This window comes from Centropristis striata, chromosome 18 (genome assembly GCF_030273125.1).
Source record: "Centropristis striata isolate RG_2023a ecotype Rhode Island chromosome 18, C.striata_1.0, whole genome shotgun sequence".
NCBI classification, from domain to species: Eukaryota; Metazoa; Chordata; class Actinopteri; order Perciformes; family Serranidae; genus Centropristis; species Centropristis striata.
In genome coordinates this window covers 31810216-31836741 of record NC_081534.1, presented here as the reverse complement: position 1 = coordinate 31836741, position 26526 = coordinate 31810216, and the positions used below count along the sequence as shown (strand labels likewise).

General features: G+C 35.1%; 1 protein-coding gene across 1 annotated transcript; it reads left to right on the top strand.

Annotated features, from left to right (window-relative positions):
• Nucleotides 1-559: 559 nt before the first annotated feature.
• LOC131991281 (paired box protein Pax-1-like) lies at nt 560-13918 on the top strand. Its single transcript, XM_059356632.1, has 5 exons — nt 560-616; nt 4058-4639; nt 8502-8638; nt 9594-9840; nt 13595-13918. Exons 1-5 carry the CDS (start codon nt 613-615, stop codon nt 13651-13653), a joined length of 1029 nt encoding a protein of 342 aa, XP_059212615.1. The 5' UTR covers nt 560-612; the 3' UTR covers nt 13654-13918.
• The last annotated feature ends 12608 nt before the right edge of the window (nt 13919-26526 follow it).

The window sequence follows — 26526 nt, the reverse complement described above, 5'->3', positions numbered from 1 at the left end:
ATAATTTTTTGGGTAATTCTGTGTCTTTTTTTGGTCATTTTGTATCTTTTTTTTAGTGACTTTGTGTCTTTTTAAAATAATTTTATGTATTTTTTAGTAATTTTGTGTATTTTTTTGGTAATTTTGTGTCTTTTTAAAATAATTTTGTGTATTTTTTTAGTAATTTTGTGTCTTTTTTGGTCATTTTGTGTCTTTTTAAAGTAATGTAGTGTATTTCAGTCATTTTGTGTCTTTTTTTGCTAATTTTGTGTCTTTCTTTAGTCATTTTGTGTCTTTTTTAAAGTAATTTTGTCATAATTCTCTGACAAAAATAAATTCTCAAGAACATAACAGGAATAAATACAGCACTTAATATAAAATAAAACATTCTCTTTGGAAAAAAAAGGCTCGAAACTGATCAGAATCAGGGACATAGTCAACCAGTTGGTCAGTGAAAAGACAGTTTTCCTCTGTCAGAGTCCTTTGCTCTTGAGAGACAGGAGGAGGAGGAGGAGGAGGAGGAGGAGGAGGAGGAGGAGGAGGAGGAGGAGGAGGAGGAGATGAGTCAGATCTGGGCAGGCTGCAGTCGGAGAGTGAGATGGTGGAGCGGAGAGACGCTGTGGACGGCAGCTGATGGGTGAGACGATGAGATTTAACTTCTAAACAGAGAGAATTCATGTCAGCAAGAAGCTTTTATTGTGAAAAGCTTCTATTTTAGAGTCCTTTAAGGCATCAGCAGCGGGAATTTACAGCAAAAAAACAAACATTTGCACTGTAAGAAAAGATTCAGGAGGTTAGTATGACTTAAAAACATGAACTTTTTCAGCATAAAAAATACAATTTGTTACATGTCCATTGTTTTATTAAGTTGATAACTTATTTCAAAAAGATGTCTTAACTCAGAAATATATTGATTTTGGAGAAGCATTTCTGCCTTCACTTAAGTAAGGAAAAGTATTAAGGTAATGAAACTAAATATTTTATTACAATATGTCTGACTTAAGTGAAATAAGTTACTTATACTCAATAACATTGAGGTAACAATTTGCATGGACTGTGTTGAGTAGAAATAAAGTAAAATAAAGGAGTTATAGCAACTTAAATAGAGTCATTTGACCACTTGAGTTGGTTCAACATAATTAAACTTGTAGAGGACAAAACTAATCATGTTGGTTGTATTAGACTAATAGAGTTATTTCAGCTATAAAAGTCTCAATAATGTCTTAGTTGTAATTACTTAAAAAGATAAATGCAAATTGTTACAACAACTTTTTAAAGTTGAGCCAGTCTCATTTTTTTAGAGAGTGGTGCCCTAATAAACCAATTCTAAGCCGCTACAACTACAACGTTACATATCATTTCATAATACTAACTTTATTTTTATTTATTTTATTTAGTTATTTTGCACCATAAGAGAAGACAATAACAAAAAACAGAAATTAATCAAGAATAGTAAGTGCGGCAAAGGTTAAAAAACCCCTATATGGGCTTATATAAAGCTAATAATAATAATAATAATAATAATAAGCCATAAGTCAACAACAACGACAACAAAAAAGAAGAACTTTATTATATTTCTGTAGATTAATTCATGTCTGAGGTGCTTTTAAAAAAACGCCTGATGGAAAAAAAACTACAAGTCTGGAGTTTATTCTGTTATTCTGCTGTATGAATTTAAACTTCGTTAAAGGTAAATTATATGGAAAAATTGGTCCTCCGACTGGAAATTGAGTGTAATTTTCTTTATCTAGTAAAAAATATCTACTTGCATGGATTGATTGTTTAGATTTATAGCATTCTAAAAAAAAAGTCAGATACAGTAAATGCAGGAAAATAAGTTAGAATAAAATTAAAATTGTGCGTGCAGTTGCATGTTTTTTCAGAGAATATCAAAAAAAGAAGAAGAAAAATACCTAAATTTCATCTGCTGCTGCTCTAAATGTCTAAATAAATAAATAAATAGGTAGATAGATGATTGGCTGGATAAGATAAAAAGTCTCTCCTAAACTTGAATACATTGACTTAATTGATTGTTTTTTTATTTGATGTGATTTTATAGTTTATTCTGTTAAATTCTGTTAAATGTGTGTTTGCATTCAGTAATGAACTTGAGTTGGAATTATTAAAAAACAAACACTAATTGGCACAACACTGTTTTTAATAGCATTATATAAATGTGTATTTCTTCCTAAAAAAACACAGGTAAGTTGTATTTATTAAAATATTGGTTATTTATTTATTTTTTAGGTTTAAAACTTCACGGAAAAAACAGAAAAACAGCAATAATTAAATTATAATCAGTCTCTGTCTGCTGTAAAAATGTTTATTTACACAAACTACTGACAATAGTTCCTGTAGATTATTTATTTTCTTAAGATGTTATTTTTTATTATTATTAAACCTATTGTTTATACTTTATTCTAGCGTCTTACAGGCACAAAATCAATCACTTATCAATTTATTTAATATCAGTGTTATAAATGTAGCCTAAATAAATCCTCAGCTGCTTCTCGTCATATATTTCTTCTGCTTCTAGATTATATTCAAACATTTTCAGAAATGTATTATGTAAAAAATAGTTGTTTTGCAAAAGCATAAAATACATTTCAAAAGTAATTAAGCCATCACCAGGTTAACTGATATTCATTTGAGTGCACAGTTAAAAAAAATGATTATAATTTTAAAAAGAGAGAGATTTTATCAAAACAAGCCAACACCAGTTACATTATATTTCCTGGTTTGCACAAAAAACAACAACAACACTGAAAAAAAGAGATTGTTTTGGCCCTGTAATTATTATTTCAATCATCTATATAAATTCTACAAAGAAATATGAATTCAGTGCTTTTACTTTGAAATATCAGTTTTTCATGTGGTGCATTACTTAGTGATTGTTTGTTATTATGTGTCCTCAGTTCTGTATGTAAATTGAATCATTCGTTCCAAGTAATATTCACTAAACCAGTTCATTGGATTCATTAATTGATATTTCATAGTAAAATGTAATTGAGGGACATCAGTGAATCTGCAATTTACTTGTGTATTTTCATAAAAATAAAAAAAGTGGTTCTATTTAATAAATATTACTTAGAAACAGCCTGAGGAAAACTTTCTGTGTGGAAAAACTTGCCGAGCATTTTTTTTCAGTGCAGATAGGATTCTGTGGGTAGGTACTGTGAAATAATTAATTAATAATTAATACACACTGTAAAAACGTCCCATTGTTTTTACAGAAATAAACTGGCAGCTGTAGTTACCAGAATATTTCCATAAAAAATACAGTAGATATGTCAACATCTTTACAGAACAACTTGCACATTTTACATCCTAAAACTGTAGTAATTAAAAAAATAAAACATTTTAAAGTTGTATATTATAGCATCCTTTACTGCTAATTTAACAGGATGATGCTGCTTTTATATTAATTATTTATGCAACATTTACATGCAGATTTTGGCACCGACAGGTCGGTGGATGAAAACTCTCTAAAGAAGTCCTGATTCTAAGTTTTACTGAAGACTAAACGTTTGATTTTTCTGTAAAAAAAAAAAAGTCTGTTGCTTTTATAGAAAAGACTGTCAGCTGTTTTTACCAGAATAATTCTGCAAAAAAATACAGTACAAATGTAAACAACTTTACAGAACAACTTGTAAATTTTACATCCTAAAACTGCCTTAACAGCATGATGCTGCTTCTATACTTATTATTTATGCAAAATGTACATGCAGATTTTGCTTATTGTGCATTGAATACCAGTAAATTAACATTCAGTTATTATTTATTGTACATTTTACTAGTATGGCAAACACTTTCTGTGTGGAAAAACATGCCTAGCTTTTTTTTAAGTAAATCTCACTCCATTTTTTTTCAGTAAAGAAGAATAAATAAAATGTAGGCCTCGGTATCTTTCTGCAAATTAATCCAGATCTCTTTAGAGAAGCTGCAACAATCGATGACTTTCAGGTTCAATGCACTCTTTCTGCACTAACAGACGGGACATGATAACTAATCATGACCTGATCAATGATAATAACTGATAATAACGGGTGACGGGCTGTGTGCGTGTCCCGCCCCGCAGAGCAGAGCTACGGGGAGGTGAACCAGCTCGGCGGGATGTTCGTGAACGGCCGCCCGCTGCCCGCCCCGGTGCGGCTCCGCATCGTGGAGCTGGCGCAGCTCGGCATGCGGCCCTGCGACATCAGCCGCCAGCTGCGCGTCTCCCACGGCTGCGTGTCCAAGATCCTGGCGCGCTACCACGACACCGGCTCCATCCTGCCCGGGGCCATCGGCGGCAGCAAGCCCCGGGTCACCACCCCGGCCGTGGTCAGCAGCATCCGGGACTACAAGCAGGGAGACCCGGGCATCTTCGCCTGGGAGATCCGGGACCGGCTGCTGGCGGACGGGGTCTGCGACAAGTACAACGTGCCGTCGGTGAGCTCCATCAGCCGCATCCTGAGGAATAAAGTGGGCGGGTTTCCTCAGCAGCAGGACGGTAAACCGGCCCCGGTGCAGCTCCAGTACGGGGCCCGGTACCCGGCCTACTCCTCCTACAGCGGGCCCGGGGGGACCCACACCGGGACCCGGAGCGGCAGCGGGCCGGTCGGCCTGCCGCGGAGCTGGCACAACATCCTGGGCATCCGGGCCTTCATGGAGCCGGCAGGTCGGTGCAGGAAAACACTTATAAAGTGTTATATTATATATTAAAGAGTTATATTTGACACCTTTGTTCACATTTGCAACATTTAAAATTCTGTATTGAGCATGACAGTGTTATGAAAGTTAAAAAAAAGATTCAAAATCACATTTTATGTTGGATTAAAGGACTAAAAATGGACACAAAATTACTAAAAAAAAGACACAAAATTACTAAAAAAGACACAGAATGGTTTAAAAAAAGACACAAAATGATTTAAAAAAGACACAAAATGATTTGAAAAAGACACAAAATGATTTAAAAAAGACACAAAATTATTAAAAAAGACACAAAATGACCAAAATAAAACACAAAATGACAGGAAAAAGTCACAAAATTACTAAAAAAGACACAGAATGATTTAAAAAAAGACACAAAATTATTAAAAAAGACACAAATAACAAAAAAGACACAAAATGACAACAAATAAATAAAATAGAGTCCCACTAGAATAAAAACCAGAGTTGGATGACACAAGATCACATTTATGTTGGTTTTTCTTTGTTTCTTTCCAAACACTCTAAAAAAAGTCCTGATTCTAAGTTATATTTGACACCTTTGTTCACATTTGCAACATTTAAAAGTCTTTATTGAGCATGATAGTGTTTTGAAAGTTAAAAAAAGATTCTAAATCACATTTTATGTTGGACTACACTGTAATAAATTATTTAGTAGTCATTTTATTTTACTTAATATATTTGATCAAATGTATTAAATATAAATGCATCCTTGATTTTGAGGCAGTTGTTTAAGTAACTTTAACATAAAAATGTTTGAGATATAACCGAGGGTGAATATGGTTAAAGTGGGACAGTTAAGCTTAATCATGTTTATCTTTACATGTGTATACTCCTATAACTAAACATTATCCTACTTATTTTGATCACATTAAATATAATCTTTATGGACACAAAATGACTAAAAAAAAAGACACAAAATGACTAAAAAAAAAGACACAAAATGACAAAAAAAAGACACAAAATGACTAAAAAAAGACACAAAATGACTAAAACAAGACAAAAAAAGACAAAATTACTAAAAAAAAAAATAAAAAGACACAAAATGACCAAAAAAAAGACACAAGATGCCTAGAAAATGACCAAAATTGTTACGCTAAACACACCAGACCCAAATAAAATAGAGTCCCACTAGAATAAAAACCAGAGTTGATGACAGGATCACACACAATCACAAGATCACATTTATGTTGGTTTTTCTTTGTTTCTTTCCAATAAGTCAGAATAAAAAATCTATTATTATTAGTAGTATTAGGTCATATAGGTAGCTTCATGGAGCCGGCAGGTCGGTGAAAACACTCTAAAAAAGTCCTGATTCTAAGTTTGACTGAAGATGAAACGTTTGCTTTTTCTGTAATTATCTTTTCTGTAATGTCAGCTGTGGTTACCAGAATAATTCTGCAAAAAATACAGTACAAATGTAAACAACTTTACAGAACAACTTGTACATTTTACATCCTAAAACTGCAGTAATTTAAAAACAAAAAAACATTTTAAAGTTGTAGATTATAGCGTCCTTTACTGCTAATCTAACAGCATGATGATGCTTTTATACTAATTATTTATGCAACATTTACATGCAGATTTTGCTTATTGTGCATTGAATACCAGTAAATTAACATTCAGTTATTATTTATTGCACACTGAATACTAGTAAAATTTACAATCACATATCTTAGCATATATCTTTGTTTAAATAAAAATAGTTTGTAAACATTAAAATAAAAATAAAAAAGTTTCCAGAGTTTGATCAACATACCAAAAAAAAGCCTGTAAATAAAGTGTTTTTATTGAATAGATTGTTTTTTTATTTTTAAACTGTTTATAATTCAGTTTATTATATCTAAGCTTTATTTTATAGATATTTTCGTCATTGTTTTAATGCATTTTTTTGTCATTTTATTTACCTTTTAGGTTTGAAATTAACCTTCCTCTGCCATAATTTCATGATAATAACAATAATAATTATTAATATAATGCTTTATTATTATACAATAATATTTGTTTAAGTTGTGTGTATATATATATATATATATGAGATATGGAGAAAGTTTTAATAAATTAACATCTACTTTTACTCAACTCAAACTTTATTTATAAAGCACATTTTTTAAAAACGGGTTGACCAAAGTGCTGTAGGGTAAAAACTTAAAAAATAAAATAAGAAAATACTAAAATGTATAAACACAATGCAATACAATTATTTTTTTTGCCATATCCACTTAAACGTGATTAAATTCACTTTATTTATACATATAATTGCTCTGAACTCCAAAAACATCCAGATTAATCTGCATGTTAGTTCTGATTATTGAAAAACAAATATTTTCTTTTTACTTCATCATAATTTTCCCAAGTTGAACTGGGGCTCGTCCTTTATAAAAACAGGATATCACTTCACTAACTGCTTTAATTTCTAATGACAACGAATCAAACGGATTTAAGGTGGAATTGTGTTAAAAATCCACACAAACAGCTGCAGATATTTGCCAAAACTATTAAATTATTAGCAGTTAACCCTCTGGGGTCTGAGCCTATTTGCTCTTTATAAACCACATCATATTTACTATACTCATGTTTGGTATTTGGTATTTTCTCAGCACAACTTCAACATGATCTGACTATTATTTTTTTCACTTTAACCCACTTTATTAACTTATTGAGCCCAAAAAGACAAAAAAATCATGAAATCTGAAATAAAACTTTACTATTTATGACAATAAAAAACCTCAAATATGCTCAATGAACTGTTTCAGACCTGAAAAATCTAAACAAAGGTTACAAATATGAACATATAAAGGTAAAATTCAAATATAATAAAACTATAAGCAAAAAACTACCATTAAACATGTTTATTTATAGGAACAGTTTTAGATGATTAGACCCATTTTTTTCCATTTTTCCTGAATGCCACGTCTGCCGCACCCCATACTACTTTTACACTTGAATAAATATTTTTGTACTATCAAATTAAAACCATCATATCTTTGGTTTAGATGTTTCAGGTGATTCAGGTTTGATTTCCATTTAAATAAGGGTATGAATCATCCTCACACCACTGCTCAAAGTTAAAGAGTTTCTGTGTGTGTGATTTCTAAAATGAATGTTGAAAGAGGGTTATAAGTTTTCACTACATATTTGAAAAGTACTATTCCAGATCTGTAATAAAATAATTGGGACAGCTGCACAGTCTAATGAAATATTCATGTCCAGTAAAACAGCTTTGCCAGCTTCTATTTTGGTTAAAATTTTACCTGCTCAGTTTTTATTGTATTTTATTTTTACAGTCAAAGGTGATTATTTGACTTGTTCTAGTCACTTTGTTTTACTCAATATATTTGATAAAATGTATTAAATATAAATGTGTCCTTGATTTTAAAGGCAGTTGTTTAAGTAACTTTAATATAAACATGTTTGAGATAGAATCTACTTATTTTGATTTTCACATTAAATAATAATCTTTATGTGTATGTATTTCTAAATCAAGAGAATTTTTAATGAATCCAACAAAATAGAATTAGTCCGTTTTTAATTGACACTTAACACTTCCTGTTAAGTTATTAACTCAACTTGTAACGTAGTTAGATTTAATTAATAATATTGTGTGCAATCTGTTGCCTCCAAAATAGAAAATAATCTATTATTTTAACAACATGCAAACAAAAAACTGGAGAAAGTTTCAAGTCGGTAATCTGGAGTGAAGTCGACCTCAGCACTCTTTTTTGTTACGACGCTTTGAAAAAAAGCCACGTTATCATAGAGCCCAGAGGATTAAATTAGTTTTAATTCAGTGTCCCTGTTTTCATATCCAGCCCTGTGTGGATCTGATGGACACCCAGCCAAGATGGAGGACTGGACCAGTATGACCAGTATGACCAGTATGAGTGGCGGCAGAACGTTTCCTGCTGAGAAAACCAACAACGAGCCGGAGCTCAAATACCAACAACAGGTAAATAAAATGAACTCAATTATCATCATTAGTGTTTCCTGTTGTAGGAAATAATGATGTCATGCTGCAGGAATGATTCATTTTACGTGTTTAATTTGACAATAAAAACAAGGACTGCTAACAGAAAAACAAATAAATCAGCAAACGAGTGAATTTAAAGTGTTTTTTTAAAGGAATCGGTTGGAATTAAAGGCTGTTTGACGAAGAGGAAACGATGGATTAATTTACAAACAAAGACATTTTGAAAAACAGGATTTTTTTGTTCATTCTGCGTTTTTAAAAAAGATTCTACATCACATTTTATGTTGGACTAAAGGACTAAAAAAGACACAAAATTACTAAAAAAAAAGACACAAAATGACTAAAGACACAAAATGACCAATAAAAGACACAAAATGACTAAAAAAAGACACAAAATGACCAAAATGTTTACGCGAAACACACAAGACACAAATAAAATAGAGTCCCACTAGAATAAAAACTCAATTATCATCATTAGTGTTTCCTGTTATAATTAGGAAATAATGATGTCATGCTGCAGGAATTATTCATTTTATGTGTTTAATTTGACAATAAAAACAAGGACTGCTAACAGAAAAACAAATAAATCAGCAAACGAGTGAATTTAAAGTGTTTTTTAAAGGAATCGGTTGGAATTAAAGGCTGTTTGACGAAGAGGAAACGATGGATTAATTTACAAACAAAGACATTTTGAAAAACAGGATTTTTTTTGTTCATTCTGCGTTTCTGTTCACCAGCTGGTATTTTTACATCTGTTTTTATTTTGTGGCACACCAAAATGTTTCTGTGACTGGCCGTCATCAAGGCCCACTTCCTGTTTTCCAGCTGGTGTCGAAGTAAAATACAGACAGAAAGAGAGACAGCACAGCTGATAATAACAAAGGAATTATATTTTTATATTTTTATATTAACTTAATGGAGTTTCTCCCCTCAGTCCTCGTCCAGTCTGCCTGGTTACCTCTCAGCTTGTGCGTATTCTCCAACGAACCAGTACGGCGTTTACGGAGGTCCAGCAGCAAACTACATGAGCTCCGGACACCACTGGCAGACCCAGTCCTCCAGCCTGTCTCCCAGTCTGTCTCCCAGTCTGACTCAGAGCCAGACTCATCCCGGCCCTGCAGCACCACAGCAGGCTGCAGGTTTCCACCCTGCAGCATCTTTAAAACTTCTACAAAGAGACGGTGAGATGGATTTCAACACTTGTTTCCCTAATTATAACCTGTCAAATCCTCATTATTTACACAAAAACAGCATTACCATGTTTTTAACACCATACATACAGAGATCAGGGACTTTAAAAAGGTATTTCTTCGGCTCCAAATCCCCACATTTTCTTCCGACCTCCTGCTGATATTCAGTCGTATTTCAGTCTTGAGACACTGAAGCGGAGGTTAACTTTGTGGCAGGACTGAAAAAAGCTGCAGCGCTTCCATCCAGTGTTTTTGTGTCTTTTTTTAGTAATTTTGTGTCTTTTTTTGGTCATTTTGTGTCTTTTTTTGTCATTTTGTGTCTTTTTTGGTCATTTTGTGTCTTTTTTTGGTCATTTTGTGTCTTTTTGTGTCTGTTTTTTAACTCATTTTGTGGCTTTTTGGTCAAAATTTTGCACTGAAATGAATGGGACGGCCCAAAAAAAATGAGCGAAAAAGAACAATAATTGGAGATTTTTAAAGGTCTACTTCTCCGGCATAACTTCACCTAGAGACTCCATTTAAACTTTAAACAGTAGACACAAGTCTTGTGTATCAATGTATTAATCCACGTTTCGATAGGTCATATGGTTTTTTATTAATCCCTGTTCAATGACCATGATCATTTTTGGAGAAATTCTGAGATTATAATGGGTGTGTATTGCACGGAATGTTCGTGTCACAGTGTGTGACATCATCGCCAGAGTGTAGAGGGAGAGAAAAAACTGTCAAAAAATAAATTTGAAAACTGCGCTCCAGGCCGCAAATTCCACTCTACAGAAATAATTTATACATAGAAACGTAGGAAAATTAGTCTTCTCCCTCACAATCCTCTGGTAAAGCTGTCAGAGTTATAGTTTGGGCGTACGACGCACAGATGATCCACCAACACCACCAACAGCCTCATTTGCTCCCATATTAAAAACGCTGGAAGATTTCTGAAAAAGGGAGATGGAACAGTTTTTTTAGATCGCTCTAACAAAGCTATTTTTTCATTTTTCTTTAAAAAAAAAACATATGTAGCTGTTCAGGAAGAACTCAGGACGCTCAAAGTGAAGTCGGATCAATAATAGGTATTATGGTTTTGCCAAAAATGCTTTCTGTTCGAGGCCAGAAATTTCAGTCTGTCTACCTCTGCTGTCACTGAGCCGGAACAGGTGGTAGTTAATTCTTTTGATTGCTTTGATCTGATTGCTTTTGATCTTTGATGTGATTACAGTTACAAATATACACACACACATGCGCGTAAGCGCGCACACTCCTCACACATGCATACACATGCTTCAAACACACACACACACACACACACACACACAGGTAACTATGCGATTTCCGCTACACACACACAAATGCGCGCTTAAGCGTGCACACTACTACAGATACACGTTTCACACGCACTCACACACTCACTCACACACACACACACACACACACACACACACACACACACACACACACACACACACACACACACACATTTTGAGGTTAAAGGGCGTAGTTATAAATCTCTGAAGAATCTCATCATAGTGTACACACACCGGCAGTAGCCCCCGTGGCCCTTTCAGAATTTCCCCAGAATTTGTGTCTTTTTTTAGTCATTTTGTGTCTTTTTTGTCTTTTTGCATCTTTTTTTTAGTCATTTTGTGTCTTTTTTGGTCATTTTGTGCCTTTTTTAGTCATTTAGTGTCTTTTTTGGTCATTTAGTGTCTTTTTTTGGTGATGATTTCAAAGTTCCAGCACCACATTTCCTTCCGGCCTCCTGCTGATATTCAGTCGTATTTCAGTCTTGAGACACTGAACGGAGGTTAACTTTGTGGCCGGACTGAAAAAAGCTGCAGCGCTTCCATCCAGTGTTTTTAAACTATAAAAACAGATTTATTTTCTCTACTCAGCAACCGCTGATGTTTGTGTTTTTAAGAGACACGTTCAGATTAAAATGGTCCCAAATTACATAGAGAACATATGTGGGCTTAGTGTTGTTTCTTTATCATGCAATCAGACAGGAAAACTTTCCATACGATCAAAAATAGATTTGACTCTTTTTTTAAAATGCAGATAAAAAATGTATGATTAAAAATGTGCACGAAAAAGTTCTTTAGTGTAAAAAGAACTTCTTAATTTTCAATCAAAACCTAATGCATATTTAATAACAATTTATTTTTCTTGCAATCAAACCTGCAATTGTACATGCAGTTATGATAGTTTTTCATTAAAATCTGGTTTTTGGTGCAGCGTTGAAAGTCTTCTGTTTAATTGCATAATAAAGACACAAAAGTGTCCCGTAAAATTAATTTGACTGTTTATGAGAGGTGCAGAAAAGTTATTTGCATACATTTAATAGATATATTCTATACGTGTCTGATTAAAAAATGATAGGGGATTTAAGTTAAAGGTTTCTTCTGTAATCTACATTATTACATTTCAGTTTTTACAGACAGAAAAACAACTGTGAGCAGCAGCCGTAATTTAAACAGGTAAAAGTTAAAAATAAAGATACTAATCTGATCTCCAACCAGCCGTTCACGCCTCATTACAGCAGCTCAGAAACACACAGCAGGTAGAACCAGTTCTTCAACACGTTCACTACTACACTCTGAATACACTCTATGTCACTATAATAAGTATGTTTTATCTTATAAACGATCAAATAATAACAAAAGAAATATGGGCAAGAAAAGCTAAAAAAACAATAAAAAAGTAACAATTATTTGCCCTATGAAAAAAACACAAAAGAGACTTATTCTCTTGACACTTCTTGCATCAATTTACTTATTCTCTTATAGTTATTTTTATTCTTTTAGTTTAACAATTTGCCGAGCATGAAGTTCTTTTTTTTATAAATCTGTTATTTCGACCTATTGTATTTGAGTATTCTTGCATCCTGGGGTCCCTAAACAGTCTGTGAGCTGCATAAATGGGGTCTGAGTGTAAAGCTGAGACTCTTGTGGATTCAATGAGCCCAATGTTCTTCATGTGTGATGATGTTAGTGAGTGAAACTTGAGCTCAGTGTATAAAATGATCCTGATATTTTTATCACAAAGTGAGAGCAAATGTTCAGTCAAAGCCAAATATGACATGTCACAAGTAGTTTTATTAAAACTGTTAATTTAAGTGAACACAAATACTGTATAACAAGAGGAGAAAGAATCAAAGCTCTATAAAGTGCACATTTAAATTAAAAAATTGAATTAGCCTATGAAATAAAATAGGCCAATCTTTTTCTGAAATAAATATATTTATATGGCAAAAGGATAATGAACATTACAAAAGAACTAAATATGACAAACCCTAGTAAGGGCAGCATTTATATATAAAGAAAGAAACAAATTGAACTATATCTATATATGCGTTAAGGTCTAAATCCACATCACATTTAACTCAAACAAACAAAAAAAAACCTTACTGTCCTGTCTCTGTCTCTAACATACAACACAGTGCTTGTTCTAACAAAATGTTTGTTGCTACACTTCTTAAGAGGCGGCAGAAGAGCCCGCCCCTTCGCGTCACTCAAGCGAATTAGCCAATCGGTGACATAGCAAGCTCTAAGTCACTTCCTTATTCTACAAGTCTACTTAATGCCCATACGGCTACAAAACAGCATGAAACCTAGACAAACTCAAACGAAAATACCACAAAAACCTTACTGACCTGTCTCTGTCTCTAACATACAACACGGTGCTTGTTCTGTTCTGCAGAGATTGTTGTAATTTTGAATAAATAAATAACTACTTGTTGTTTTGTCTGCAGAGGAGCGTAAACCTCTGAGTCCTCTCTACAAACACCACAGATTGTCTTCAGCCTCGTGACGACTCTGAGGAAACAGCAGAAGGTTTGTTGGGACGCTGAAAGTCTGAAAATCAGCTTTTCTTCCTGCAGAGTCGAAGAGACAAAGTGACTTTAACTGCTGCAGATTCAGCCTGAAGACTAGAAAACGAACAAACGCATCTCCTTCTTCCCTCTGTTGAACTGTTGCTTTAAGCTCTTAAATCTTTTTTCCCATCTTTTTGTACTGAAAGGGAACATTAAAGCTGTAAATATATTTTTCTATAAATGTGCTTAATAAAGACATGCGATGGAAAATGTATGTCAGTGTTTTATTTTAATCTTTTCAGAGCAGAAAGCAATAACAGATGGTCCAATGAAAGTATAATTTTAATATAAACTTCAACTGTTAAATATACAGCGTTTATACACGGTAAAAGTAATACAAAGTTTTGCAGAAACGCCCAATATGAACCTATTTCTGGAGACAGAGTTGATGGATATTAAATCCATTTTGTTACTCCACCACCGAGTTAAACTCCTCAAAGTCTCATGTTTTATGGTGTAGGCTAATTACTGTGATGGTAATATGGATCTTTTTTTATATGCAACATTTAAAATTCTTTATTGAGCATGATAGTGTTTTGAAATTAAAAAAAAGATTCAAAATCAAATTTTATGTTGGACTAAAGGGCTAAAAAAGACACAAAATTACCAGAAAACACACACAAAATGACCCAAAAAAGACACAAAAGACACAAAATGACCAAAAAAAAAGACACAAAATGACAAAAAAAAAGACACAAAATGGCAAAAAAAATGACTTAAAAAAAGACACAAAATGACCAAAATTGTTACGCTAAACACACAAGACACAAATAAAATACAGTCACACTACAAGGAAAAACAGGTTTTTCTTTGTTTCTTTTTGGTTCTAAATGTTATATATATATATATATATATATATATATATATATAATATAATATAAATATACCAACATGGCATTTAAACATATTTTAAGTGGTGAATACAGGCAGGATGAAAAGGATTCAACAATGGGCAAAATAGCCCAAAACTCCATGGAGTTAAACCTTTTTTTGTTTAACCAAATTGAAAGAATCCTGTACAAACATGTTCACATGCTAAATATTATATTTTGTTGTTAAATGTCCCAAACACACGCTCTATTATGAATGTTTTTAACACCTGAAACAGCCACTCACATGTATGAAATTGATGTTTGTGTGATATTTTACACATGAAATATAAACGTGTTTCTTTAAAACACTTAAAACAAGACACAACATCATCAAAAAAACATCCAAACCTGAAAAAAAACCGTTTAGTTTTGACGTCATGAGCTGTTGCAGGTAAGACGAAGCTTCCTGCAGGAAAGCAAACATGAAGGTGTAAGAAGATCCTCAAAGTAAACAGGTGGTCCATTACCAGGTGAAGGGTCTGACAGAACAAACATCAGCTCTTTGTTTAAAACTCTCTTTAGGAAGCGTTGGAGTCATTTAGGAAGCCCGTTAAGTCCTGATTCTCTCTGTGATCTGCTCTGAGTCACTCAGGGAGACTTTCAGTCTGCACACATCCACCTGGAGTCACTTCTGGGACTTTAAAGGATCCTCTAAAGCAGTAGTTCTCAACATTTTTGAGTCTCGACCCCCAATCTAACATCATGTTGTCTCACTGAACAGAATCTCACAGTTCAGATCAGACAAACTCAGTTGATACGACGAATTTTGGACAAATAATGAAGCAGACAACAACTAAAACATCTCTCTGTCTGTGCATTTATATATATTTTTTATATTTTATTGTTACTTTTAATCTAAGTCCTTTGCTATCAGTCTAAAGGTCCATTCTGACCTCCTGAGTGTGTAACAGTCAGCTTCAAGCCAGAGACTCCTTGGAAAGTAAGAACTTTATACTTTGGGATTTGTCAGAAAAGACACAAAATTACACAAAAAAGAATCAAATTGACCACAAAATGACACAAAATGATCAAAAAAAGACACAAAATGACCACAAAAAGGAAACAAAATGACAAAAAAAAGACACAAAATGACAAAAAAAGGGGAAAAAGGACCAAAAAAAGACACAAAATGACTACAAAATGATCAAAGAAAGACACAAAATTACCAAAAAGACACAAATTGAACAAAAAAAGACACAAAATGAAAGAAAAAAAGACATTAAATGACCAAAAAGACTAAAACACATTAACACATGAACACTTTAACACAGTGGAGACAGAGCTGACTTCCAAAATTATTCCAAATTATTTTCAGAATCAGAAGCTTTTATTGTCATTGCACAGGGTAACAAGTACTAGTACAACGAGATTTGCCATCAACCCGTCCAAAACGTATAAAACACACAAACAATATGACAGAGATGAAGAGAAAGAAATATAAGTATGATATATAAGCATATATACATAATACACTTTGAGTGCTGATTTGTACTTTTAAAGTTCTTCTTCCACTCCTGCCAAACTGTCCCAAACAACAAATTGAACAAATTAACCGAAATTTTGCAATATCGTCCTGCTGACAGAAGAAGAGAAATGACTCCAATAGATGCTTTTTGTTCTGTCTTCAATAGATGTGAATGTGAAGTTTCTTCCACTCTGTCTCGTCTTGTTAATGATCCAACATTATCTCTATGAATCACAGCTGAATCTTTCATTGTTAACACCTCTCGCTGCAGCTTCGTGACTGCACGCCGTATGGTTCTATGAGAACGCTCGGCTGCAGTCCCAGTCAGCGGACCGTGACCTGATATGAAGCGTGTCACTGAGCTAATTACTGCAAAAACACAACGTGTTGCAACCATCACCAATCAGCTATGACGGCTTAACGTGTCAGACAGAAAGTCTCCCTTCTCTCTATCTGGTGACGGAAGTTTTCAACTAAAACTTTTATTTGATTTTTTCTGTGTGGCCCATTTCAATTAATTGACATCCCTGTCTTCAAAATATTCCATTTATAAACACGTGGTTGCCAGGTTGTTAGGTACAGCCCATACAGTTTGCAAGAAATCCTTAATGAAGGTTTGAATATTCAGTTTGAGACTTTCCTCTCAGGCTGTAGTCAACTTATCTACTCTTTAACCAATCGATTGGTCAATGGGCGGAAATATCTGTTTGAGATTAACTTAATTAGCCACAGTGATGCGAGCGCGATCCACATTGGGGTGGCCAATAGTTCAAAGAAGTGATCTCTTTCTAACCCTAACCAAGTGGTTTTTGTTCCTTAACGTAGCCATTCCTTAACCGCAGCGTTGTCACACCATAAAACATTATTAATCTTTAACTTAAGAAGCACGTCAGCAGTCACTGGACTCTACTGTGTATATTTTGACTATTGGGCCATCAGACCGATATATCTATGTGAGTTATGTAACCACTTAACAAAAAAAAACTCATATAATACAATCAAATAACTAAATATTGACTTTTGTTGCACATAGGACACAGAACTCTTGTTTGAATGACCCGTCAACCAAGAACGGACTCTGTCGCTCTTTATACTAGGGCTGCACAATTATGGCCAAATTATAATCTTGATTATTTTGATCAATATTGTAATCACGATTATTCATCACCATTATCCATCATGTTAGGGAAAACATCTGTATTTTTATTGCACTACTGTTAAACAAACAATAGGAACAGTTTTTAGTGTCTGGTGCTTGTTGTAAACAAACAGAGATCGCTAAGTGAACACCTCCTGCAGCAGCAGCACATACACTCTGTACTGCTACAGAGCTAACTGTTAGCCTGTTAGCACATACACACTGTACTGCTACAGAGCTAACTGTTAGCCTATTAGCACATACACACTGTTCTGCTACAGAGCTAACTGTTTGCCTGTTAGCACATACACACTGTACTGCGACAGAGCTAACTGTTAGCCTATTAGCACATACACACTGTTCTGCTACAGAGCTAACTGTTAGCCTGTTAGCACATACACACTGTACTTCTACAGAGCTAACTGTTAACCTGTTAGCACATACACACTGTACTGCTACAGAGCTAACTGTTAGCCTGTTAGCAATTTGCAGACCGGACACTAAGGGGTTAACATCCCCTCCGGCACTGCAGCTGGGACTGACTGAGAGACTGCTGCAGGAGGACTGTGCCGATTCGACTCGTTCTTACTCTTACTGGCGGCTAGAGCCACCGGCCCCCGCGGCTCCTTAAAATGAGCCACCACCCCCCGCGGCTCGTTAAGAAGAGCCATCGGCCCCCGCGGTTCGTTAAGAAGAGCCACAGGCCCCCGCGGCTCGTTAAGACGAGCAACCGCCCTCGCCGCTCGTTAAAGAGTATGAATAAGTCTCCAATAACATCAGAAAAGTCGCTGGATTTGTAACCAGCCGCTAAGAGGGTCTGAAAAGTGGCTAAATATAGCAACAAAGTTGCTAAGTTGGCAACACTGCTTCGCCTGCTTTTACAAATGGCGTGTTTTGTTATGGCGTCGAGTACTACGTCACATCCTGCTTAGCGTTCTATCCAATCAGCAATCCAGGCTGAAATAATGATCATGATTAAAATTCAATTAATACTACTTTATAATCCCTCCACTCACTTCCGGAAAACTTGCTCTTATCATCTCATATTGTCATATATTACCACTGTTAGGGTTAGGGCTGATTAATTACATGGTTCAAGATGAAACTGGTGATGTGTGAGTCATCATCTGGCTCTTTGGAACAACAAAAGTAGGAAAAATGTCCTTTGCTGTGACAGTTAACAGCTCCTCTCTTGTTGCTTTTGCAGAACAAACATGTTTTGTCGCCCTGTGAAACCATTAGATACAATCTTAAAGATAATATGTGTTGTTTGTCTGTTGCGGGACCGTCCCAGTGAAGAGTCACAGCTAGTTATAAAGTTAAAGAGCCAGAAAGGAAAAGAAGACGTGACGTTCGTCTGTGGCGTATTGACTCTGCACATCAAAGAAAGACAATGAGTTTGCAAAAAGCCAAACTGGCTCAGCGTCAGATCGGAGATGGTTCCCACAGATCTCACCTCCTGCTGCCTTCTGCCATCTGATAGCATCTCTCATGAATGGCTCGCTGACAGACGCACTAACAAAGCAGTCAGAAAAACAGGTTGGTGTTGTGTGGGCGAATGCCATCTTAACCTTCTGACTGTCTTCCACACACCCTGCTGACATGCCATGTTTAATCGCACAATCCCATGAAATAGTTCAGTTTAACCGTCCAGATTCAGATTCAGCTGCTCGACAGTCAAACCCTGTCAACTCTTGTCTTTGTGTTGTTTTTGATGTCGGCCAGTGATAGTGAGCAGATCTCCATCAGATGTCTGTCTGATGCATGCAAAGATACAGCAGAAGGCAGAAAAACATGCTGGTGTGAATCAAAGAAACACCTCTTATAGATTGTAGAAAAAGAACTAGGCCTGGAAAAAATGCCTGTAAAACCTCTGGGTGATTTAAAAATCAGCCCCTAAAACCTGAAGTTTTTCTGTAAATTAAACAGAAGTGTCAACTCTTCCTACTAAATAATAGATTTTTCAGCCTCTGTAGAAGATAGAAATGAAATTCAAAAATTATTTGAGAGCTTATAGCAGTTATATCTGAGCTCCCTCCGCTATAGTCGTCTTCCACCATGATTTCAGTTCTGGAAAAGTCCCATGATGCATTGCAACACTCATACATGTATTCTCATTTTGTGGCTTTTTGTGTCTTTTTTGGTAATTTTGTGTCCTTTTAGTAATTTTGTGTCTTTTTTAGTCATTTTGTGTCTTTTTTGGTCATTTTGTGTCTTTTTAGTCATTTTCTGTCTTTTTTTAGTAATTTTCTGTCTTTTTGTGTCTTTTTTTTAGTAATTTTGTGTATTTTTTTATCCGCTTTCCCGGCTTTAATGGTAGAATAACGCAACAGTGCTCCCAGTTTTTTTGGGGTTTTTTTGTTGTTTTTTTTTACAATATTTTATTGTCATGACAATGGACGGTGTACATGCTCCTGGTTTTAATGGTAGAAATACGGTGATGCTTTCCTGCCTTAAATGGGTTAAAAGAGCTATACATAACACAGTGGGTCAGTTCTGGTGCTGCAGCAAAACAAAATAGTCGATACTACTTAGGAGTTTCAACTTTTATTCATCCCAGAATTATGTATTTTTAAAATTAACTGTGGAGATTAAGTTCATCAGGTACACCAGTTTTCAAATGTTATCAGACAATTGAATAGTCGTTATCAGCGGTTATCAGATCAGAAGAATGGGCCAGTAGGGGCCTGTTCCACCTGTCAGCAGGTAGAGAAGGTTATCAGCACGTTCAATGGCAGCTTGCTGAAAACAAAGCGTTTATGTGTAATTAAAAGGCTGCAGTTTCCTTAAGATTACAATACACAAATACTTCTCTAAGGTGAGGGCAAAAACTGTCCTAGTTAGGCGTTAGAAAAGAGAGTTTAAAAAGTAAAAGAAATGCAAGTAAATGCTGGAAGTTAAGGTGCTACGAGGACCACGGCAAAAAAATAACGCACAGGCATTACTTCAAATAACATCATCGACGTTTGTCTCTACTCATGGGACACAAACGGCAGTATCTTGGTTGAAAGTCCTTGATTTGTTTTACCCTTCCTCCCGCCCTAAGATCAACTTTTTGTTAGTTAAGGTATAATGCAAGCAATGGAAGGGTGAAAGTCTTTTGTGCATAAATAATAGAAGTAGTCACCGTGAAGTCACCCGTTGGTTTGTGGCCCGTTGGAAGCATCGAATTCAGCGTTACACTCGTTGCCATCTCGTTTCCGATACGGGGAGCAGACCATATCTGGACTGTGAGCAACACCTCCACCTGACTGACTCATGTTAGCATTAACTGGAGCATTAACTGATGTTAGTTTTGGCAAAAAACAACAAAATGTACGTTACTTACCTCAGAAAACTGAGCAGCGACTCCTTGGAGTGCCTGTTAGTCCAACCAAACGCTGAACAAGTCATTTAATGAACAAAACGTTCAAATAAGATGTCATTAAGTGAAAATACAGTGAAAGGGTCAAAGTTATGAGACCAAACCGCTAAACGTTTATATCTATATAACGTTATATATAACTTTATTGACACGTTGGCGTGGATTCGCATTATTCTGCTTCTCTCCTGATGACGGCTCGCCTTGTTAGTGACCTGTCAATCAAAGGTAGCCCCGCCCCAAATCATACGATTCTTTATCTTCTATTTTCTTCTAAATGGGGCCATTATTTACACTATTAACATCAAATTGTCTTGAAGAAGATTTTTTACTAGTGATTGAGACCATAGTGTTGTCCTAAAAAAATTCTGAGGTAATAATTCAAGTGAGAAGTTTTCTCATCATATATTGAAATGAATGGACAGAAATGCTTTTGCAGCCACAATTAGCGCCCCCTGCTGGAATTTTTGGTAGAATGCAGTTTAAGGCACTTCCTGGTTTGCCTCCCTGCTCAGACACGGAGGTTGCCGCCTGCATGGGACACAAATCCCAAAGTCCTGGGAGAAAATCTGGATTTGTCTGATAACGGCTGATAAACGTCTATTCAGCTGTCTGATAACATTAGAATCAGGTGTTTTAGTCCAGTGGACAAGCAGGTAAGTTGACAGAAAGACATGCAAATCAAATAAACTTTATGTTTGTATGTGGGATAATAATGAATGGGCACCATTTCTGGTTCCAATAATACATCAGTCCTGTGTGCAGATTATAATGTTAAAGAAACCTTTTTAAATCAACAGTTAGTTTACAACATTCTCTCCTGTTGATAGTACATCCTGTTTCAACTCTGGCTTAAAGATTCTGTTTCATTGTGTCTTTGTATTTATTTCCATGTAAGTTTAATTAGGTTAATCCTGTTTTATTGACAGCCTGTCTGACTGTTTGACAGCTCACATTACGCCTCCAACAGCAGCCTGGATCTCTACTGTTCACCTGATCTTTTACCTGTTGATCTGTTAATCTTTCAGATCTAAAAGGAGGATACACATCAACAGAAACTCTCACAATATTTGACCTGAGGATTAACACAGAAAGGCTTTTAAAATACTTCAGCAGAGGTGGTGGTGGGGTGGGGGAAGTGGTTCTTCCGGTTGAGTAAAAATCTCAGGTTTCACAGTGAAGTATAGAGGTGATGGACGTTTCCCTGGGTCCCTGAACGCATCACGCTGCTGACAAGCCCTCAGCTTACAGCAGGGGTCTCAAACTGAAATTACCTGGGGGCCGCTGGAGGCAGTATCAAATAGACTAAAAAAGACACAAAATTACTAAAAAAGACATAAAATTACAGACACAAAATTACCAAAAAATACACAGAATTACCAAAAAAAGACACAAAATTATTAAAAAAGACACAAAATGACAGAAAAAAACTAACTTACTTAAAAAAAGAAACAAAATGACAAAAAAGACACAAAATGACAAAAAAAAGACACAAAATGACAAAAAAGACACAAAATGACCAAAAAAATACAAAAATTACCAAAAAAGAAATAAAATTATTAAAAAAGACACAAAATGATCCATAAAAGACACAAAATGACAGAAAAAACTAAATTACTTTAAAAAAGAAACAAAATGACAAGAAATACACAAAATTACCACACAAAAAACAAAATTACCAAAAAAGACACAAAAATACTAAAAAAAAGACAAAATTACCAAAAATAGACAAAATTACCCAAAAAAATACTCAGAATTACCAAAAAAGACACAAAATTACCAAAAAGACACAACATTACCAAAAAAGTAATTAAAGGGACCTTCCACACACAACACGGTAAAGTGCCATTCATATAAAACTCACATTAAACTTTCATATCAAGGTGGGGGCCACAAAATATCGTCACAAGGGCCACAATTGGCCCGCAGGCCGGGAGTTTGAGACCCCTGGCCTACAGTATCTTCCCTGTTTACAGTTGAATGTATCACTGTGGAGATAACTGGCAGTGAATTTGTTCTGCCTTTCATCCCAGACTTTCCTTTTCCCTTCAACAACCATAAAAGCATGAAACTTTCTTCTCCTGCTCAGGTTTTCCTTCTTTACAGGAGCAGTGGAGCGTGATCAGCTGCTCTCCAGGCGTGCTGCAGCCGGTCGGGACCCACGAAGAAGAAGAGCCGAGGTAGCTCTTTACATTCACTCCTCTTGGGTTTAATGTCAGTATTAAGCTTTGTGGTGACTATACTCTTGGTTTTTTGTTTTATTTCAGTGTTTGGAGCTCAAAGTTTAATGTTTTAATGCCAAAATGGTTTAATTTGTGCAGCCAATTAAAAAAAAAAAGAATAGTTTTTTAAGTTCCCTGAGGGTTTGAAGAAGAAAAAAAAGGAGCCGTGCATAAACTGGACCACACAGGTCAAAACTAGACGTTTCTCTACTTCACGTCAGTCTGTCTGACGTTTAAAAGCTCCCAGCAGAGGAAGGCGGAGTCACTGGGCAGCTCATCAGATGTTTTCTTTTTTTATAACTTCTCTTTATTGGTTTTTTTTTTCTAAAAATAAAGAAAAAACATGTTAATTTATGCTTCAAATCAACACGAAAGAACAGAACAATAGTAGAAAAATAAAAGCAAAGAAAACCCCCAAACAAACAAAAACCTAGGTGGAGTCAAATCAAATATTGAAACAATAATAATAAGGTTTACAAATAAAAGATGATTTAAATAGTAATAACATTTTGTTTCTTCTTTAAGTAATTGAGGGTTTTTTTCTGTCTTTTTGTGTCTTTTTTGGTAATTCTGTGTATTTTTTGTCATTTTGTGTCTTTTTTAAGTAATTTAGTGTTTTTTCAGTCATTTTGTGTCTTTTTTTTGTCTTTTTGTGTCTTTTTTTCAGTAATTTCGTGTCTTTTTTGGTCATTTTGTGCCTTTTTTTTAAGTAGTTTAGGGTTTTTTTCTGTCATTTTGTGTCTTTTTTTAAGTAATTTACTGTTTTTTCAGTCATTTTGTGTCTTTTTTGTCATTTTGTGTTTTTTAAAGTAGTTTAGGGTTTTTTTCTGTCATTTTGTGTCTTTTTTTAGTAATTTCGTGTCTTTTTTGGTAATTTTGTGCCTTTTTTAAGTAGTTTAGGGTTTTTTTCTGTAATTTCGTGTCTTTTTTGGTAATTTTGTGCCTTTTTTAAGTAGTTTAGGGTTTTTTTCTGTCATTTTGTGTCTTTTTTTAGTAATTTTGTGTCTTTTTTGGCCATTTTGACACTGCCTCCAGCAGCCCCCAGGTAATTTTAGTTGCCCATCCCCCAAACAAATGATCCCGTCAACATAACTATAAATGCAGCCCATTTAAACTAAAAACGGAGTCCTTCCTGTAGCGCTGGTGTCTGTGTATCTGTGTGTAGTTCACTAGTAACACCTCCACCTGTGGGAGGTGATGGAGGTCTGCTGTGGTGGTTCTCCCGGCTGTGACCTGTGCTGGTGCCCGTGACCCCGCCGTGACCTCCCAGGGGTCACCAGGAGAGGAAACACATGTCACACAGCTTCTTCATGCTGAGAGTCCCTCAGCTCCCGTTAACATCACCGTGCTTGTTTTCAGAAGCTTTTCCGTTTCCGAGCCGTTAAAACATCAGCTGAGGGAGAAAAACCTGGTCTGTTTGTTGGAGGAAAATCTGTGTTTCTCTGAATATGAGGAGAAAAAAAACATGTTTATGAGTCCAACCAGGACCAGTTCATCCCTCGTTAAAACCTGGAGTCTGATTACATCATTCTGCATGATAATTAGTAATTAGCCATGTCAATAAATGAGGCTTCTCTTGCGTTCTTGGCTGCAAACTCATCAGTAAAATGTTTTCCAGTGGATTAGAAAAAACGAGACCACACAGTTTGTCTTGAGACATTAATGCAGCTATTCTCAACCTTGGGGTCCTGACCCCAATTGGGGTCCCGAGATGATTTCTGGGGGTCGCCAAATCATTTTGGAAGTCAGCTTTGTCTCCACTGTGTTAAAGTGTTTAGTCTTTTGGGTCATTTAATGTCTTTTTTGGTCTTTTTTGTGTCTTTCCTGGGGTCATTTTGTGTTTTTATTTGGTCATTTTGTGTCTTTTTTGATCATTTTGTGTCTTTTTTTGATCATTTTGTGTCTTTTTTGGTCATTTTGTGTCTCTTTTGATAATTTTGTGTCTTTTCTGGTCATTTTGTGTCTTTTTTGGGGTCATTTTGTGTTTTTATTTGGTCATTTTGTGTCTCTTTTGATAATTTTGTGTCTTTTCTGGTCATTTTGTGTCTTTTTTGATCATTTTGTGTCTTTTTTGATCATTTTGTGTCTTTTTTTGATCATTTTGTGTCTTTTTTTGATCATTTTGTGTCTTTTTTATCATTTTGTGTCTTTTTTGGTCATTTTGTGTCTTTTTTTAATCATTTTGTGTCTTCTTTTGATAATTTTGTGTCTTTTTTGGTCAATTTGTGTCTTTTTGTGGTCAATTTGTGTCTTTTTTTGGTCATTTTTCCCTTTTTTTGGTCATCTTTGTGTCTTTTTTGGTCAACTTGAGTCCTTTTTTGCTTAATTTTATGTAATTTTTTTGGTCATTTTGTGTCTTTTTTTTATCATTGTGTGCCATTTTGTGGTCAATTTGAGTCCTTTTTGGGTAATTTTGTGTCTTTTCTGACAAATCCCAAAGTATCAAGTTCTTACTGTCCAAGCAGTCTCTGGCTTGAAGCTGACTGTTACACACTCAGGAGGTCAGAATGGACCTTTAAACTGATAGCAAAGGACTTAGATTAAAAGTAACAATAAAATATAAAAATATATATAAATGCACAGACAGAGAGATGTTTTAGTTGTTGTCTGCTTCATTATTTGTCCAAAATTCGTCGTATCAACTGAGTTTGTCTGATCTGAACTGTGTGTGAGATTCAACATGATGTTAGATTGGGGGTCGAAACTCAAAAAGGTTGAGAACTACTGCATTAATGTAGGTAAATAGTTGATAAGTTTCCACTCTTAGTCATCAGGATAGAAGAATATCTGAGTCTCACAGCAGAGAAATGTTTGTGTGATGCTTGTGAGGAAACGGAGGGTTGGAAGTGTTTCATTAGTTGCTGATCTCGTCTCCTCCTCCTGGTTGATGCTACAGTAAATCTCAGCTGATCACTCTTTGTGCTTTAGCTCCGTTTAAAAGCTCTCCAGCTCTCCTGTATTGTCAACTTGATCCAAAGTCTGGAAAAACAATAAAAATTCCTCCTCTGCACCAAAGCGGCTCAGCGGCACTCATTAGCAGGAATAAAACAGATTAAATGTGAGAGTGAATGTACTGTACGTCGCTGTGAATCGCTACATTAACGTCCCGTCTGCTGATAGAAAACGGCCTTTAATCAGCCTTTAACAAGAGGAAACGGAGCGTTTAACCCTTTGATGCACAACAACATGGTCTAAAGTGACCCAGTGACAGAGTTTTTATGTTCTATATCTTTGCAATAAATGATTTTCATCATTCAGAATTCCAGGTTTTCCTCAATTAGTTTGTTTTTGATCATCATACATCCTAATTTTTATGTTTTCCTTTATTTATTTTTTAATAAAATCATCCCTTTTTGTGTCACTACTCCTCTAATGCACAACATGGGTCAAAATTGACCCATATCCATTTTTAGCTAAGTAGCTTGCTAAGCTAACTACTTGCTAACTTCTTGGCTAAGTAGTCAGCTTAGCACCTTGCTTAGCTAACTACTTAGCTAACTTCTTGGCTAAGTAGTTAGCTTATTGTTTTAACCAAGTAGTTAGCTAAGTAGCTTGCTAAGCTAACTACCTAGCTCACTTCTTGGCTAAGTAGTTAGCTTAGCTAATAATACAAAAACTTTTATTCTTCATAAAGTATGAGACGCAAAATGGAAATAATGATCTGTTGTTAACAAAAACAAGATATTAATGCCTTTACGGCTTTACAGGGTTTAATACTCAAAATAATGTGTAATTTAAATGGTTAGTTACT